The sequence below is a fragment of the Neoarius graeffei genome, chromosome 22, assembly GCF_027579695.1.
Source record: "Neoarius graeffei isolate fNeoGra1 chromosome 22, fNeoGra1.pri, whole genome shotgun sequence".
NCBI lineage: Eukaryota > Metazoa > Chordata > Actinopteri > Siluriformes > Ariidae > Neoarius > Neoarius graeffei.
The window spans coordinates 24,212,060-24,232,113 of NC_083590.1; the positions used below are offsets into that span (position 1 = coordinate 24,212,060).

Here is a 20,054-nt window from a genome sequence, read left to right on the forward strand (position 1 = left end):
TGATTGGTAGTCAACCGTAATGTCTGCAAACAGGGAACACTATTGTATTTATAAAAATGTGATATATTGTATCTCTAGAAATTTGTTGAGTGGAAATTCAGTTGAGATGGCTGCTCGTGTTTTGTTTATTCAATTCACACAAAACAGTTCTTTTTAATAACTTAAATGTTAAACATATTGGTTTATACACCTCTTTATAATGGAAATGCGCATAAATTAATGTTACTGAAAGTCATTCCAAAATACTGAAAAATGTTTTCAGGAATACCGAAATTCAAAATTTGGGGTAGGCATCTCTGCTAATGGATGATTAGAAAACCCTTGTACAATCATGTTAGCACAGCTAAAAACAGTTTAGCTCTTTAGGCCCACTTTACACGGGGACGGTCTGAAACAAAAACGCAAAAGTCCGTTTTCGTTCTCACTTTTTTTTCCGCGTCTACACGACCGTTTTCAAGGAGGAAATCTGCGTCTATACGGTGACGCATAAATGTGTGGAATTCAATTGGATGCGCATGCCAGGTGGCTAGGTGGTGCTGTGAAAGACCTCCGCTATGTCTGCACGCATGCGCAACGTCTTCCGTCTTGTCTGATCTGCACATCTGCGCCGCGAAAACTTTGACTACTCTGGCTATGGTAAGTAAGAAAGTAAGAGCATGCTATACCCGCCTCTGTTCATTAACGGTATATGTGCAGATTCGGTATAGATGTTCGAAGGACTCCTGGACGTTTATTAAAGCTGCCAGAGCAGCTTGAAGGTCCGTTGGATCGATGTAATCAGACATGCTCTTACTTTTTTACTTACTTTCTTACTTCCCGGGCTGGCATGTACAGTATATGACATGTATGACGTAAACGCGTACCCGACGTGAGCAGATCCGAGCAGAGTTTGGCGTATTGGGTAGTTTAGACGGATATGCAACGGGGGCTGTTTTTAACTTATCCACTCTGGAAGGCGTTTTCAATTTTTTTCCGTTTTTCAGCCTCGGAAACGCCGTCCCCGTGTAGACGAAAGGCACTTCCGATAAAATATTTAGTCGTTTTTACCCGACAGCGTCCTCGTGTAAACGGGCCCTTAGAGAAGCTATAAAACTGACCTTCCTTTGAGCAGATTGAGTTTCTGGAGCATCACATTTGTGGGGTCGATTAAATGCTCAAAATGGCCAGAAAAATGTCTTGACTATATTTTCTATTCATTTTACAACTTATGGTGGGAAATAAAAGTGTGACTTTTCATGGAAAACACAAAATTGTCTGGGTGACCCCAAACTTTTGAACGGTAGCGTACACCAATTCTACCAAGAATCTCCCGATTCAACAAATTTATCTTTGTTGTGTCAGGACACTCATTCACGCCTCGTCGGATTATGTGTAAATTTGAGCGTAATGTGTTAACGACCTGACCATCTTTCATTATTAAAGTTTTGTAAGTAGAGTAATATAGGTAATAATGAAAACAGCAAATAACATTAATAATCATGATTCCTCATGCACAAAACTCTCAATTGCTGGGTTTCACGTGACGCCACATTAGTTATTACCTCCGACAAGGAGGTTGTTTTCGGTAGCATTGGTTTGTTTGTTTGTTTGTTGGTTTGTCTGTTAGCAACATTACGGAAAAGGTTATGAACGGATTGCTCTGAAATTTTTTCCAGAGGTGTGACTGGGCACAAGTAACACTCCCATTAAATTTTGGCGGTGATCCGGATCACCTTCTGGATCCCGGATTTTTTTTAAAGGAATCTTGGCGGAGGTATGCGCTGTCCGGGTGCTTTTCTAGTTCAAAACTTTATCTGGTGGTCTACTAAAGCTCAGTTGACAAAGCGTTTGTACGGAGAAGGTGCATTGGTCACATGAAAAAAGCCTTACACTTGTGCTGTTTTAAGTTGTTCGAATCTATCAAACCGTGAAACTGATAAGTTTCTTCAGGGTTCCCTGTGAACTAATAAAAAAAAAAAGGTGAACGAACACAGGATTTCACAAAAAGACGTTGAGAAAGGTCTATTTTCAGTGCACCTCTGACTGAAATCGAAGGGAGCCGAGTCGAAGCGTGCTCGAGTTTGCAGTGATCACTTCTTGGTGAAAGGTTTGTATTTCCCTCTCAGCTATGGCCTTAGTGTTTTCCAAGTGCTTTTCTTGCTACGTGTCGTTATTTTGTGGTACTTTATTTAGTCACAAAGCGCTAAAGTCCCCAGCTGTTTCTTTGTTTCCTCCTCACAAAGTCCATATGCATGAAGGTCGCGACAAAATTCTTCCCCAGCCATACAGTTACAATGCGCCGTGATCACTTCTCCGTCTTGTTTAACTAAGATCCAGGTCTTTAAAGGGGTTTCTGATGATCTTTGTGAATGATTTAGCTGAGAGATAAGAGCCAACACAAGTGAGAATCAAGCGAACTGCTGTTTGTTTGCACTTCAACTTGCAGCGCTTCGTTGTAAAGACGCGAACGAAAAGCTTAAAAGAAAAAACATACAGTACTTACACGGGCAAAAACAATACAGGATTCATTCGGCAGCGACTTGATAGCGAGGTTCTTTACCCAGCCACGTACAAAACAGTTGTAAGCCTCCATACTCTTCCACACTTTCATGTGTTTTGCGGTGTAGAAGGACGTCTGCAACACCAGATAGTTCGAGATGTCGGGGAACTCGACTGAAGGGTCGTTTTCGAGATCGTATGACAAATCCTTCTTTCCCAGACTGTAGGGGTCGATTCCATTGCACACAGCAATCTTCTGAATACATCTAAAGCCAGCAGTGGCTTCTAGATTACGAGCGAACTCTGATAAGTTATCGCTAGTTGTTTGCACTGCGGCAGCCGTTTAGACCACCAGCTATTTCACTTCCGGTAAAACCGCTAAGAAAAGTCACGTGACTGAAACCCAGCAATTGAGAATATGAATAAATATTTCTATTTATGCACCTATATTTATAGGTATTGATTTTAAATAAGTCTGACTTCAGTTAAATCTGATGTATATGAGTTCATAAATAAATAAAAACCTAGCTTATTTTTTTACCTGCCTGTATTCTGTTGGGGGCGGAGCTAATTTCTGGGCCAGAAAAATTTCAATGTTTGAAATTAAGCAGCTAATAAAATCTCTTTCTATGGCAAAGTTAGAATGCGTAGTGGGTTTTTTTTTTCTGACTTTGAGTGTTAGAGATTGAGTAACAATTTTAAAGATGACAAATGGCACCTTTAAAAGCTTTTCGATCACAATGCAATTACAAGATGTCAAATGGCACCTTTTTAAAAGCTTTTCGACCACAACGCGATTCCAAGATTACAAATGACACCTTTAAAAGCTTTTCGACCACAACGCGATTCCAAGATTACAAATGACACCTTTTAAAAGCTTTTCAACCACAACGCGATTACAAGATTACAAAAGGCACCTTTAAAAGCTTTTCAACCACAACATAATTACAAATGGCACCTTTTAAAAGCTTCTATACTGCAACATGATTTAAAGGTGCTATTTGTAATCTTGTAATCACGTTGCGGTATAAAAGCTTTTAAAGGTGCCATTTTGTAATCTTGTAAACCTTTTATACCACAACGTGATTACAGGATTACAAATGGCACCTTTAAAAGCTTTTATACTGCAACGTGATTAAAAGATTACAAATGGCGCCTTTAAAAGCTTTTCGACCACAACATGATTACAGGATTACAAATGGCACCTTTAAGAGCTTTTATACCACTACAAGATTACAAATGGCACCTTTAAAAGCTTTTCGACCACAACATGATTACAGGATTACAAATGGCACCTTTAAGCTTTTATACTGCAACGTGATTAAAAGATTACAAATGGCGCCTTTAAAAGCTTTTTGACCACAACATGATTACAGGATTACAAATGGCATCTTTAAGAGCTTTTATACCGCTACAAGATTACAAATGGCACCTTTAAAAGCTTTTCGACCACAACATGATTACAGGATTACAAATGGCACCTTTAAAAGCTTTTCGACCACAACATGATTACAGAATTACAAATGGCACCTTTAAGAGCTTTTATACCGCTACAAGATTACAAATGGCACCTTTAAAAGCTTTTCGACCACAACATGATTACAGGATTACAAATGGCACCTTTAAAAGCTTTTATACTGCAATGTGATTAAAAGATTACAAATGGCACCTTTTAAAAGCTTTTCGACCACAACATGATTACAGGATTACAAATGGCACCTTTAAAAGCCTTTATACCGCAATGTGATTTAAAGGTGCCATTTGTAATCTTGTAATCACGTTGCGGTATAAAAGCTTTTAAAGGTGCCATTTGTAATCTTGTCAAGCTTTTATACTGCAACGTGATTACAAATGGCACCTTTAAAAGCTTTTATATAACGTTTCTTAAAAATAAACAGCAGCTTTCTTTTCTATAGAAAGATTTTTTTCTCAGGTGTCTGAAGGTTATATGATTTATTCCAGAATGTAAATACATTACATTTAGAAAGTGCTCCGTCAACCTTATAAAGTATGAGTTAATAAGCTTGATTATATGATTCAGGGCTGATGGAGGAGAGAAAGGGCCGGTATTGGGGGAACTGCAGGAAAAGCTTTGCTTCAGTTTAGTTTTTGAATAAATTAAGTGGTGGTGGTGTTGTATGTTATGATCTCACAAATAACGCTGTTTTGCGTGTTGTGGCTGTTGTACTGTAGGTGGTGATCTTTGTGAAGTCAGTGCAGCGCTGCATCGCTCTCGCTCAGCTGCTGGTGGAGCAGAACTTCCCTGCCATCGCCATCCACAGAGCAATGCCTCAGGAGGAGAGGTGTGAACACCGCCTCGCCCACACACTCGCTGTAATGTCATTTCCTCCAGCCTGCAGTAATTTGACCTTCCGATCGTTACCACAGGCTCGCTCGATATCAGCAGTTTAAAGACTTTCAGAGACGCATCCTCGTGGCCACGAACCTGTTTGGCAGAGGAATGGACATCGAAAGAGTCAACATCGCCTTTAACTACGACATGCCCGAGGATTCAGACACGTACCTGCACAGGGTTGGTCAGCACTGGCTTACTTATTAATGAGATGATCATTTTATTCAACATTTACAGTACTGTGCAAAAGTCTAAGGCACTTTTTTTTTTTTTTAAGTGCAAACTTTGTTATAGATTTCTGTTTTATGATTTCTACATTATCGAATCAGTACAAAAACATTTTAGAGTCCAAACGTTCGTTTCATTTTCCAGCACAAAATTAAATGTTACAGAAAATAAGTTTGTATCTGAGCAGCATATTACATAAGAGACGACTTTTCAGATTAAAAAAAAGAAATCATAATGAAGGCTGCTGGGTTTTGGTGCAAAATGAAGAAGCGAGTGTGACAGTCAAAGTGTCCAGAAGAACTGTGGCTGTTCTGGAAGATGCTCAGTAAAACCTACAGATCATTTCTGCATAAAACTGCACTCGCTGGACCTCAGACTACTATTTTTTTTTTTTTTTTAAGCAGAGGGTCGTCTCACACCAGATATTGGCTTTGCTTCATTTATTACTGCTTATTGATCTTTATGGTGTGTGTGTGTGTGTGTGTGTGTATATATATATATATATATATATATATATATATATATATATATTAGTGCTGTCAAGCGATTAAAATATTTAATCGCGATTAATGTCGCGACTGTCATAGTTAACTCGCGATTAATCGCAATTTAATCGCACATTTTTGTCACATTAAAAACCATTGTAATTCTCTTATCAGCATAAAAAAGTGAATGGGCTTGCTCACCGTTCGAACTACGGGGGTACTCGGGGGATCCGAGATCCCCTGAAACAGACATGAGATCCCTTGAAAACATGATTTGGGAAATGTTGGGGGGGGGTCTCTAAAATATTGGCAAAATGATGTTTATTGACATAGCAGTCGTGTGTAATGGGAAGCATTTGCATATCCGAAGTGAGCGCGCGATGGAGATCCGCGCTCTGAGACAAGCGCAAGCACCCCCCCAAGGGAAAAAAGGGACCCCCCCGAAAATATCGGCATAGTTCGAACACTGGTTGTACCAATTTTTTTTTTTTTTTTTAATTGCAGAGCATAACACGTCTTGTCACAGCCACTGCAAAGTCGGGCTGGAGCCGCCGATGGGAAAACGAAACCTAAGCCGAGCACCGTGGCTCTTCGGGGGAGGGCAGAGGACTCTGGCTGTGCGGGGCGTGGCATTACAGTCTAGCTGCTATCGTTAGTCTCTGTTCCAAGTTCCTGGCAGTTTCAAAAGTTTATGAAAAACCTACATCATGTCACAGAGCGTTAATCTCGCAATAAAAAAAATTATCGCCGTTAAAATTGAGTCAAGTTAACGCGTTAATAACGCGACATTTTTGACAGCACTAATATATAATATGTAGAAACATTTAATGTCATTATTTTTGAAGGCATTTCATTGCACGTGCCTACAGTACTGCATGCAGGTGTCTGCAATAATGTGATTTATTCTATCTACATTCACTGGATATGAGCAATCGCGTGCTCTGATTGGCTACTCTACTACTAGGATATCAGCTCATATACCATGAGTAGAGAAAAACAAAACGGCAGAGCAACCGAGGACGAAATAAAAACTCTATTCGAAAAACAAAACCCCAAAAAATACAAAAAAAGCAACAAAATATGGAATTAAAAGTATTTAATGGCAAGAACGTATCTTTTTTTCAAGAATTATTATTATTATTATTATTATTATTATTATTATTATTATAGCATTTCTATCCACATTCACTGGATTTTAAGAAATGGAGCATTTTTATTTTTTGCAAATTCAATAAATAACTTTATACAAAACGTCTGACAAAATCATTTCCGCTTCGAATGTAAACAAACCGGCGGAATGACCGGAGCAACTTGTGAAAAATGCGATATTAATAATTCTTGAAAAAATAAAGATACGTTCTTGCCATTAAATACTTTTTATTCCATATTTTGTTGCTTTTTTTTTTTTGTATTTTTGGGGGTTTTGTTTTTCGAATAGAGTTTTTATTTCATCCTCGGTTGCTTCAGCAACACACTCTGCCGTTTTGTTTTTCTCTACTCATGGTATATGAGCTGATATCCTAGTAGTAGAGTAGCCAATCAGAGCACGCGATTGCTCATATCCAGTGAATGTGGATAGAATAAATCACATTACTTCACATTACTGCAGACACCTGCATGCAGTACTGTAGGCACATGCAATGAAATGCCTTCAAAAATAATGACATTAAATGTTTCTACATATATATATATATACACACACAGTCTTCTTTAACTTAAAAGTGCATTACTGCCACCAACTGGGCTGGAGTTTGGAACAGGAGATATTTTTTTTGGGGGGGGGGGGGGGGGGGGGCACTTTTTAGCTATTTCTATATCTTTTAAATACTTGATAATTTTTGGGTTTTTGTTTTCAAGTAGAGTTTTTATTTCACCCTCAGTTGCTTCAGCAACACGAGCCGCCATTTTGTTTTTCTCTACTCGCGGTATATGAGCTGATATCGTAGTAGTAGAGTAGCCAATCAGAGCGCGCGATTGCTTATATCCAGTGAAGGTGAACAGAATAAACTGTCCTATAATATGAAACTAGTCATTCCTCATCATACTGAAGATGGTATATGATATGCTGAAACACATCCTTAAAAAGTTTTTTCCTTTTATTTTTTATTATGGTCATGTCATGATATGTTTTCATATTTTTAACATTTTAATTCACCGTTATAGTATTGACTACACAGCTATATTTATAGCGATTTATAACATTCGTGTCCTCCGAACTCTCGTATTTTCTCAGGTGGCCAGAGCGGGCAGGTTTGGCACAAAAGGTCTAGCCATCACGTTCGTCTCAGATGAAGGCGATGCCCGAACGCTGAATGACGTTCAGGACAGGTTCGAGGTGAACATCAGCGAGCTTCCAGAGGAGATCGACATCTCGTCTTACAGTAAGTCCTGCACGACCTGGCCCTTTTTGAAGAGCTGTGATGATTGAGGTGACAAGACATAAATAGGATTACTGATCCAAACAGTTTGCTTGAACCACACCAGACGTGTGGTTTAAACGGCACTAAACTTCTCACTGTCAGTTGTTTTGTTTTTTTATTGTTTGTATGCATCATTAGCCTCATAGCTCAAGGGCAGTGCAGTGTGTGAACCAAGCGTCAGTGTGTGTCTTATGCTAATCGACTACATTTGGTATAAGAGGAATAGCCTGTCTTAGTCAAATTTATTTTGGGCGAAATATTGATTTAATATTTTACAAGTGTTTTAAAGATACTAATTTAACCATTTTGCCCGCAGTAGTATGATTTTAAAGGTCCCATGGCATGAAATTTTCACTTTCTGAGGTTTTTTAACGTTAAAATGAGTTCCTCTGACCTTCTTAAGTCACCCCAGTGGCTAGAAATTTCATAATGTGTAAACCAAACTATGCCCAACATTTGAGAATGGCGCGTCAAAACGGCGCGTTGATGAGCTCTTCCCTTTACTACGTCAGCAAGGGAGATGATCCCCACGCCCCCCCTCTGGATTCCCACCCACTGTATGGATTGCCCCGCCCAGTTGTAGTGAGGAGACCATAGAGGGAGGACACAACAACATGGCATCACCTAAGCGAGCGAAACATGGAAATTGCGCTGTACATGGATGTGACAACACAGAAAAGAGTCTGTTTTTCCTGCCGACGGGAGAGCCCCTGAAGACGCAGTGGCTTAATTTTATTTACTCCAATAATACGCCGTCGAGTCTACCTAAGATGGTGTATGTTTGTCGGAAGCATTTTCCTGAGGAATGTTTCCACAGCTTGGGACAGTACAGGGCAGGTTTTGCACATCAACTGTCACTGAAGCCTGGGTCCGTACCAAGCATCCCTGCCGCATCAGCCACAAACACCGAACAAGTAAGTGTATAACTGTTAAGTCGTTTTGCCGTGTTTTAAAATCGGTGCGTTAGCCTAGCAATGGCTACATTAGCTGTGCAGCTAACCGCTTCCTGCAGTTAGCCAGGTACTCTGCGCTACAAAACTAAAGAGCATGCAGCATGCTCTGTTAAACTGAGTTTAGTCTGGAAATTGACTGTAACTTATGAGCTTATGTTTGACTATTGCTCCGCAATGCATGTCTTCTGTTGGATAAGCGCTATGTTGCTGGAGTTGCTGCTTCTATCCTCTTTGGTTATGGAGTGCGTGTTCAAGCCTAGGCTATTATACGTTCGTAAACTACCACTCCGAACCCTCTCACTCTCTGTTCTCTGCGTCACGTTGAGTTTACGAAAGGAGTCCGAGGGAAAACGGGGTTTTGTCTTAGCAGCGTGGCTACAGGCGCTGATAGCAGCGAGTATGTGTGCGCGCAGCTTGGTCAAGCCCCTCCCCCTCCCCCCATGGCCCGCCCCCACCCTCTACCCTTCCCCGCCTCCTGCTTCTCATTAGCAAAACGACGCACTGGGAAAAGTGCTGAAATGGGGCTTTCTCCCAGGAGGCTATATTTACGTGCCGAGGGTTCATTTCGAGAAAGGCTGCAGATATAACATCCGGAAGCCTCCACGAGCCCGTTTAAAGCATCAACAAACCACCATGCCATGGGACCTTTAAGAAACTGCAGTGACTTGTGTGCTTGGAAAACCCAACAGATTGTCAGTAAATTCAGGAAAACTTGATTAAAAAAAAAAAAACATATTTCACCAACATGTTTACCTCTAACATACATGTAGGCCCCACAACTTTGAGTCACCGGAAGTATATTTGAGCAAAATGAAAAAACGCGATGGTTAAAACAGCCAGTTTGCTTGAAGATATCTAACCTGTCACTCCAGATTTCTGTTTTTTCATTAATTATTGTTTGTCACAATAAAAATAAATAAATAATTGCATCTTTAAAGTGTTAGGCATGTTGTGTAAATCAAACAGTGCTAACCCTTCAAAAATCCATTTTAATTCCAGCGACAAAACAGGACAAACACCAAGGGGGATGAATACTTTTGCAAGACACTGTACCGATCAGCCATGACATTAAAAGCACGAACAGGTGAAGAAGTGAATAACGTTGATTATCTCATTACAATGGCAGCTGCCAATCAAGGGGTGGGATGTATTACACAGCAAGAGAACAGCCAGCTCTTGAAGTTGACGTGTTGGAAGCAGGAAAAATGGGCGAGCGGAAGGATCTGAGCGACTTTGACAAGGGACAAATTGTGATGGTAAGATGGCTGGGTCTGAACGTCTCCAAAATGGTACATCTCGTGGGGTGTTCTTGGTATGGAGTGGTTAGTACCGAACAAAAGTGGTCCGAGGAAGGACAACCAGTGAACCTGCGACAGGGTCATGGGCGTCGACGGCTCATTGATTGATTTGCATAGGGCACGAAGGCTTGCCCATATGGTCCAATCCCACAGAAGAGCTACTGTTGTACAAACTGCTGAACCAGTTCATGCTGGATGAAACGGAAAGGTGTCAGCATTAATTTAAAGCTAGACGGCCTTTCGATTTCATAAAATCGGTGAAATTTAGTTCCGTCTGAAATTTGGTCATTGTGATGCATGTTTATTTCTGTAATATCTAAAAAACAGGCCATTCTGTGGCTGCGGAGTTATTTAATTTGAGCGGATTCCCGAGCAAATAATGTGCATGAAATCACTCACTTTGCACAGTCAAGCAGACACAGGAAGTCCATGTGTGTGTGTGTGTGTGCGCATGCGCAGGTTTACCTTTGACAGTGCACTGACAGTTCCATCATTCTGTCGCTAAATGAACAGCTGGTCACACCGAGGTGCTCGCTGAGTGCCGATATTTATTAGTTTGGTCCTGCGTTTCCTTTCCTTCGTATATAACATAACGTCTTCTCGCTTTCCGTTACTGTCGGTCTTTCACGTTTCGTTCGCGCACTCACGCCCTCCGTTTTTCTCTCCTGTTTCAAATTTGTATCCCGCAATGCCTTGAGCGAACGGGGCAAGCTCACCACGTCATGCATGATGTAGTATCTTGAATTGGATCATGGTGAAGCAAGAAAAAGTAGCAGAGAATTTAGGGCCACGTGGCCTTAAATTCATTAATTGTTCTATTTAAAAAAAAATAAAATAAAATTGAAAGTCTGATTCGAATTCAGTCGTGTTCGGTCCTCTAAACAAAAATAACTGGGTGTCTGGGAAAATTCTTTTTATGACCTACACTTGGAAAATCTGAAAGGCAGGATAGCTTTAAGTTTTTCCGGAGCTTTTGTCAAAGTCGCTCAGATCTTTACACTTGCCCATTTTTCCTGCTTCCAACATATCAACTCAAAGAACTGCCTAATATATCCCATCTCTCGACAGGTGCCATTGTAATGAGATACAGTGGTGCCTGAAAGTTTGTGAACCCTCTAGAATTTTCTATATTTCTGCATAAATATGACCTAAACATTCAGCAGATTGTCACACAAGTCCTAAAAGTAGATAAAGAGAACCCAGTTAAACAAATGAGACAAAAATATTATACTCGTTCAATTATTTATTGAGGAAAATGATCCAATATTACATATCTGTGAGTGGCAAAAGTATGTGAACCTCTAGGATTAGCAGTTAATTTGAAGGTGAAATTAGAGTCAGGTGTTTTCAATCAATGGGATGACAATCAGGTGTGAGTGGGCACCCTGTTTTATTTAAAGAACAGGGATCTATCAAAGTCTGATCTTCACAACACATGTTTGTGGAAGTGTATCATGGCACGAACAAAGGAGATTTCTGAGGACCTCAGAAAAAGCGTTGTTGATGCTCATCAGGCTGGAAAAAGGTTACAAAACCATCTCTAAAGAGTTTGGACTCCACCAATCCACAGTCAGACAGATTGTGTACAAATGGAGGAAATTCAAGACCATTGTTACCCTCCCCAGGAGTGGTCGACCAACAAAGATCACTCCAAGAGCAAGGCGTGTAATAGTCAGTGAGGTCACAAAGGACCCCAGGATAACTTCTAAGCAACTGAAGGCCTCTCTCACATTGGCTAATGTTAATGTTCCATCAGGAGAACACTGGACAACAATGGGAGAAAGTCACTGCTCTCCAAAAAGAACATTGCTGCTTGTCTGCAGTCTGCTAAAGATCACATGGACAAGCCAGAAGACTATTGGAAAAATGTTTTGTGGACAGATGAGACCAAAATAGAACTTTTTGGTTTAAATGAGAAGCGTTGTGTTTGGAGAAAGGAAAACACTGCATTCCAGCATAAGAACCTTATCCCATCTGTGAAAGATGGTGGTGGTAGTATCATGGTTTGGGCCTGTTTTGCTGCATCTGGGCCAGGACGGCTTGCCATCATTGATGGAACAATGAATTCTGAATTATACCAGCAAATTCTAGAGGAAAATGTCAGGACATCTGTCCATGAACTGAATCTCAAGAGAAGGTGGGTCATGCAGCAAGACAACGACCCTAAGCACACAAGTCATTCTACCAAAGAATGTTTAAAGAAGAATAAAGTGAATGTTTTGGAATGGCCAAGTCAAAGTCCTGACCTTAATCCAATGGAAATGTTGTGGAAGGACCTGAAGCGAGCAGTTCATGTGAGGAAACCCACCAACATCCCAGAGTTGAAGCTGTTCTGTACGGAGGAATGGGCTAAAATTCCTCCAAGCCGGTGTGCAGGACTGATCAACAGTTACCGCAAACGTTTAGTTGCAGTTATTGCTGCACAAGGGGGTCACACCAGATACTGAAAGCGAAGGTTCACATATTTTTGCCACTCACAGATATGCAATATTGGATCATTTTCCTCAATAAATAAATGACCGAGTATAATATTTTTGTCTCATTTGTTTTACTGGGTTCTCTTTGTCTACTTTTAGGACTCGGGTGAAAATCTGATGATGTTTTAGGTCATATTTATGCAGAAATATAGAAAATTCTAAAGGGTTCACAAACTTTCAAGCACCACTGTAATTGATGCTATTCACTTCTTCACCGGTCAGGTCAGTGGTTTTAATGTTCTGGCTGATCGGTGTAATTTTATGCTTTATGGTGGATTATAGTATGTGTTACGTTGTGTTTACGATGGGCAACTCCTGTAATTTTAGTGAGAATGGAACTGTACTGTATTGTATTGAATTTTACGTCGTCTTTTAAACAGACGTCCGAGCTAAAATAAAAATTCTTCTTTATCGCTGATGCGTAAATGAAACATCAGACCAACGTCGAGCCCTAAACACTCAGGTGCTTCAGTAAATGAGCGAATAGACGGCAGACTGGTTTGGATCTTGAGATACTCGGTGTTTATTTGTACACTTGGAGTCTCTCCAGATCCGTGTTTTCGTTAAATAACTTCAGAAACTTCTCAGCGGCTTATGAAGCTTATGTAAAGAGAAGGGAGCGAGGGGGAGATAAGAGTGAAGCAGAGCTAAAGAGATAAGAGAACAGCGAGTGTTATCACCTCTGACCTTGGTGTGTGCTGTCACAGAGATCCACCATACCAAAACACACAGAATAAGAAATCCAGCGTGCTCCGTATGTACAGCCCTGACATAAAATACAGCAACGAACATAGAACTTTAGCAAACGGTCACAGAGCGCATAATTAAAGGCAGTCATCAGATCATGATGTTTTCTTGCCACTTTGGTGAATAATCCTTTAATGGAGTAAATCATGGAACAAAATGGATCCTGTTTGTGCCCTTGTACACTACCGTTCAAAAGTTTGGGGTCACCCAGACAATTTTGTGTTTTCCATGAAAAGTCACACTTTTATTTCCCACCATAAGTTGTAAAATGAATAGAAAATATAGTCAAGACATTTTTTTCTGGCCATTTTGAGCATTTAATCGACCCCACAAATGTGATGCTCCAGAAACTCAATCTGCTCAAAGGAAGGTCAGTTTTATAGCTTCTCTAAAGAGCTCAACTGTTTTCAGCTGTGCTAACATGATTGTACAAGGGTTTTCTAATCATCCATTAGCCTTCTGAGGCAATGAGCAAACACATTGTACCATTAGAACACTGGAGTGAGAGTTGCTGGAAATGGGCCTCTATACACCTATGGAGATATTGCACCAAAAACCACACATTTGCAGCTAGAATAGTCATTTACCACATTAGCAATGGATAGAGTGGATTTCTGATTAGTTTAAAGTGATCTTCATTGAAAAGGACAGTGCTTTTCTTTCAAAAATAAGGACATTTCAAAGCGACCCCAAACTTTTGAACGGTAGCGTATGTAGATTTCTTTTTATTCTATCCACATTCTACCGGATATGAGCAATCGCGCACTCTGATTGATTGGCTACTCTACTTTACTACTAGGATATCAGCTTATGTACCATGAGTAGAGAAAAACAAAATGGCGGCGCGTGTTGCTGAAGGATGAAATAAAAGCTCTACTTGAAAACAAAACCCCAAAACATACAAAAAAAAAAAAGGAATGAAAATATTTGACAGTAAGAACGTATTTTTTTTTTTTTTTAATTTTCAAGAATTATTATTATTATGGTCATATTTCGCACAAATTGCTCCTGTCATTCTTCATCTTTAAGCATTAAAACTTGTTGATTTTTTTTTTTTTTTAGACTGGTTCAGAAGATTAAAGAAGTTTGAAAATTACACAACTAAGAATTAAATAAATGTCTAAAGCTATTTTATACCTTGGCACAACAGCAAGACTGCACTTTCTACCAAAAAAAACCCACTAAAGTCAACTCGTGTAGCCATCGATAGGTTTTTAAGTCGTCCGCCTAAGCGGAAATGATTTTGTCGGATGTTTTGGATAGTTTTATTTAAGAAGAAGAAGAAACCTTTATTCGTCACATGCACACTTCAAGCGCACTGAAATTCATCCTCTGCATTTAACCCATCTGAAGCAGTGAACACACGTACGCACTCAGAGCAGTGGGCAGCCACACCAGAGCGCCCAGGGAGCAGTCAGGGGTTCGGTACCTTGCTCAAGGGCACCTCAGCCCAAGGCCGCCCCACGTCAACCTAACCGCATGTCTTTGGACTGTAGGGGAAACCAGAGCACCTGGAGGAAACCCACGCGGACAACATGCAAACTCCGCACAGAAAGGCCCTTTTATCGAATTTTGCAAAAAGAAAAGCTCAGTTTCTCAAAATCCAGTGAATGTGGATAGAATAAAACAGTTCTTCCACTCAAATCTCGTCGTACATGGATTATAGTGAACTCGGTGCTACGCGCCTCGTCAGCTATCAGCTCATGTACGACCCGATTTTGCGGAATAACTGTTAAATATTCATTGATGATGATGTAACTGAATTAATATGCAAGATGATTTCTTTTTCCTGTGTGCTGTAGTTGAGCAGACGCGGTAAAGCAGACCCAGAGAAGAGGCGGCGAGCTGTGTACAGGACGCCTGACAGAGCAGCGCTCGGTAGCCTGCGTTTCACACAGACTGTTAGTGAAGTTTAGCGAGAATGTAAACCTGAAAAAAACAACAAAAGATCATCTCTAGCTCTAGTAATCCAGAACTTACACGGGTTCTTAAATGCCTCTGAAGTTTCTCTGACGCTTATGCCTTTTTATTTTAAGATACAAAGCCAAGACGTGCTTGGTAAAGGGTTTTATTTCCATTTCAAAAGGTTTCTTTTATTTCCTGATTGTGTTACTGCAGTGGTTGTTTGTTTCGTTTTTGTCCGCGTGTTGGGTTGAGCTCCGTTAGTTCACTCGTAAATGAAGCATCAGTTTAAACCAGTCGAATACTAAGCTGTTATATCGTAGTTATTAATGAAGGCATGATGGAAATGTTGTAAAAGAGTGTTAATGTGCCTGATGCACTAATGTGTGTTCTGTGTTTAGTGCTTGTCAGAAAAATAATAACACTGTTTGTTTATTTACAGCTACTTTTGTCTTAATAATCAAAACGTGTGCAATATTGTATTGAATTAACATTAGTATTGAGATGCTGTACAGTAAAGGTGCTTTAGGTGCAAGTTTTCCTTTTTATATTTCAGAACTGGTTGCAGTTGCAATCATTAGTCGTTGAAAACCTACAGTAAATCTCGATTAACCTGTAAGACTTCTAGGGTTTTTTTTTTTTTTTCAGTGAAATGAATAAAAGAGCACGCTGTTTTTCCTACATAATGCACCTTTAGGGTTTTTTGGTACTTCTCATAGCGCTTACCAGTATTCAAAATTCAAAACTGAATTTCATAATTAAATACAAAATCCAAACTGGTGTTGTGTCAGTGTTTTTTCTGGTTCTGTTGCTCTTCAGTGTCTGTTTTTTAACATGTCTAGTAGGGTGCATCAGTTGCCCTTACTTTCATAAAATCTGATGCATTTTTGTTTGGGTGTTCCTTTTCACCAATAAAGACATCCTGTAAAATTTTTTGACCATATTCAAAAGTCTAACGGTGGCACCATGAGCTTCATTTTTTTTTGCCAAAAAACGCTTATTTTATGTTTTCACGTAAGGTTTGAATCACAATGTTGGACTCCGTTTATTGATTTCTTGTGAGCCAGAGATCATGTTAAGAACCTTTGCAAGGGATTGAGAAGCATTAATGTGATTCATAATACATTTGTATTGTTTAAAAGTAGCTGAACAATGATTCAATGAACAGCTAAAACTCAAACTGTGCTTGATAATATATTTAGAATATGGACTAAAAATGTGGATCTAAGATATTTGGTATACTCTATAAGGTGCCTCATGAAAAGTGATCGAAATTTTGTCATAAAAGTCATAAAATAGCAGCTTTTCCATAAGGTGCCACCATTAAACTCTTGAATTTTGTCAAAATATTTCACCCAGTGTGTTTTCTTACCAAAAGGAACATAAAAACAAAAATGCATCATGATCGGAGGAACTTTTCATTTTTAGGGGGAAACTGATGCACCCTAATAAGGTATAATTTCCAGCGGTGATGTCATTTTCGTAAGACTAGCGCTTTAAGTCAGGAATAAAACACTTCGTGGTGGTGGAAAATGATCAGCGGTGGTGTGATGGTGTAGTAACATGAACCAGAGTTACTGTTACCACCCTGTAGATGATTGATTAGTCTCCAATAACAACTTTAAAAAAAAAAAAGTGTTGAATTTCTTCTGAATTCCTCTTACATCACAGAAATTTGCCAAAGATTTCCAGTTTTTTGTTTATTAAAAAATACATCGTCAGAGGTGGACAAAGTACAGATCCCACTGGTTAAATGTTACTCCGATACAAGTGAAAGTTGTCCAGTCAATTTTTTACTTAAAGTACTTGCTTTTAAAAATACTTAAGTATTAGAAGTATGTTTTCTTCACCGCGTTGTTGTATTATTGCCACAACGCTTACAAAACCTAACGCCTCTGAAACAACCGACTAGATTTACTGACTCGCTTGTAGAACCTGTAGAATAAACACCTTTAAACACAGATTTCTACATTCTGTTTATTTGGCAAGATTATGCTAAAACATATTTCTGAAAGGACTTCAGATAAGTTAACGTTATTCATGTTAGCGTAACTCCGTGTTTACATGCTAACTAACAGTGAACAAGTTAACTAGCCATGTGTTAACGTTAGCCGTGGACAAGGCGATGGCAGCTTGGCGGGCAAATCCATAGAGTCATTTGACTAACCAGACTGCATAGCTATTGCAACGTTATCGCTAGCTCTAAAAACACAGACAACTTCGTTGCAAGCTTTCTCTTGGAATTAAACGTTTATATAGATCAATATGCTTCCGCAGGTTGGATGGCGAGTTTTTGTAGGCCGTGATGTGGTTCGTTTTCGGCAAACATTTAAAACGAAACGAATCTTTAATCCTTTCAGAAAACTGAAACATGGGTTCATGGGCCATGAGTGCGTGCGTTCGCCAGAAGAACCGCCTCCTTCTATTCTGCCGTCAACTGATCGTGTTCAAATAACGCTGCGGAGAAATAATTGAACTTGATTTTATACAGTCTATGGACGTGACGTGACGCAAGTGATTACTGACCGGCTGTCTCAGTGTCTCATGTGTTTCCGAAAAATAAAAATTAAAAAAAATACTCAAAGTACAGATACTCAAAAAGTGTACTTAAGTACAGTACTCAAGTAAACGTACTTCGTTACTGTCCACCTCTGTACGTCGTAGCTTTGATTAATTTAAAGAGGTACTGCATGCTTAAGTGTGTTTTTGACCTGTAAAGTAAATGGTATGGCAGTACGGTGATGAAATGTCTACGCTATTAATTATTATTATAAAAAAAGTCAATTTATTGGTTAAATGGTTCAAAATGCAATCTGCTGGTTAAAATCATCTTGAACCTTGTTGATGCTGCTGATGTAGAGTCAAGCATTTGGGACGTATCTCATCTCATTATCTGTAGCCGCTTTATCCTGTTCTACAGGGTCGCAGGCAAGCCTATCCCAGCTGACTACGGGCGAAAGGCGGGGTACACCCTGGACAAGTCGCCAGGTCATCACAGGGCTGACACATAGACACAGACAACCATTCACACTCACATTCACACCTACGCTCAATTTAGAGTCACCAGTTAACCTAACCTGCATGTCTTTGGACTGTGGGGGAAACCGGAGCACCCGGAGGAAACCCACGCGGACACGGGGAGAACATGCAAACTCCACACAGAAAGGCCCTCGCCGGCCACGGGGCTCGAACCCAGGACCTTCTTGCTGTGAGGCGACAGCGCTAACCACTACACCACCGTGCCGCCCTGGGACGTATCTATAATCATGAAATTTATATTTTAAAAAAAAGAATAATCCAAGTGCTCTCTAATCAGAGGTGGGATTTTCAGACCCCCCTTAAGTGGGAGTCTAAAACCGTGATTGTTTTCAATTATATCCTGATTGAGACTCATCATTCATAGGGATTTATGTCCCCATCCCTTAAGCCCCCTTGGCTACTTCTTCAGCTCAGAGCTGAGGTTGAAGTTACCCTTTTATATTCTGGAACATCTGCGAAACAAGTTACTTATCGCTTCTTATAACGTATGTCAAGTCAAGTTTATTTGTATAGCGCTTTTAACAATAGGCATTGTCGCAAAGCAGCTTTACAGAAATGTAACGACTTTAAACATGAGCTAATTTTATCTCTAATTTATCCCTGATGAGTAAGTTTGTGGTGACAGTGACAAGGAAAAACTCCCTCAGACCACATGAGGAAGAAACCTCGAGAGGAACCAGACTCAAAAGGGAACCCATCCTTATCTGGGTGATCACAGATAACGTGATGATAACTCCCTTCTGTAACAGTGTCCTGTATAGTCACAAAGTACAACTGTGAAAACAGGAAATTCATTATAGTTTTAACATGAAGTCTGTTTTGTTGAAGTTATAAAGTGTTCATGAGAACTCTAGTCTTCAGCCATAAAAGCATTACTGTTAGTGTCCAGAGCATCTTCCAAATGCGACTTTCGACTGTCCGTATGGGGCCGTCCTCCACAGGAGCGATGTGATGAGACTCCAGCTAGACGTAGGGCATGAGGATGGATCGGGCAGGTCCGGTTATAGCAGCTATAAACATTTGTTTCTAGTGTCGTAACTGCTGTTGGAGAAAATACCATAGTGAAAGCCATGATCTAATAGTTAGAGAAGCAGCTTCAAGACCAAAAGGTCGCTGGTTCGATTCCCTGGACCAGCAGGAATGGCTGAAGTGCCCTTGAGCAAGGCACCTAACTCCATACTGCTCCTCTGGCTGCTGCTCTGGGTGTGTTGTACATCGCTCTGGAAAAGCACATGTACTAAATGCCATTAATGTAAAATGGATCAAGAATTTTATGGTGCTTTGGTATATTAAACTTTTTACTTGTGTATTTATCTTAAAAGATCTTGGCATCTTCAGATTTTGCCTCTGTGTCCATCAGTCCCAGAGAAGGACCAGGGCCTGAGATTTACTGCAGTTTAGGAAACCGAGCACGGTCATAAATCTTCATTTAACCCGGCAATAAAGTCTTTTATGCCTGTTAAAAGGAGAGAGACGGCTCCACCCTCAGATAATGTTTGTTTTAGTACTTCCAAGTTTGAAAATCTTGGAAGTACTAAATACGGGCCACTTTTTCCATGGAACAAAAATGTGTTAAATTCCCTTCTTGCAGGTTTACTGATGCCATGCAATATTGTTATCAGATCTCTTATCCTCCATGTATTCCGCCACTCTCCCCAATGGAGAATGAGCGTG

At 40.0% G+C, this 20,054-nt stretch overlaps 1 protein-coding gene across 3 annotated transcripts in view; it reads left to right on the forward strand.

Moving 5' to 3' along the window:
* The window catches only part of ddx39b (DEAD (Asp-Glu-Ala-Asp) box polypeptide 39B), a 44,868-nt gene extending 28,751 nt beyond the window's left edge, over window positions 1-16,117 (forward strand). For 2 of the 3 annotated variants that reach the window (XM_060904670.1, XM_060904671.1), the window contains exons 8-11: window positions 4,672-4,781; window positions 4,867-5,011; window positions 7,778-7,925; window positions 15,242-16,117. In XM_060904670.1, the coding sequence (XP_060760653.1) occupies window positions 4,672-4,781; window positions 4,867-5,011; window positions 7,778-7,925; window positions 15,242-15,258 (420 nt within the window). In that variant the 3' untranslated portion in view covers window positions 15,259-16,117. Of the gene's footprint in view, window positions 1-4,671; window positions 4,782-4,866; window positions 5,016-7,777; window positions 7,926-15,241 lie in introns of those variants that run through there. The other variant, XM_060904672.1, reaches the window with a different exon arrangement.
* The last annotated feature ends 3,937 nt before the right edge of the window (window positions 16,118-20,054 follow it).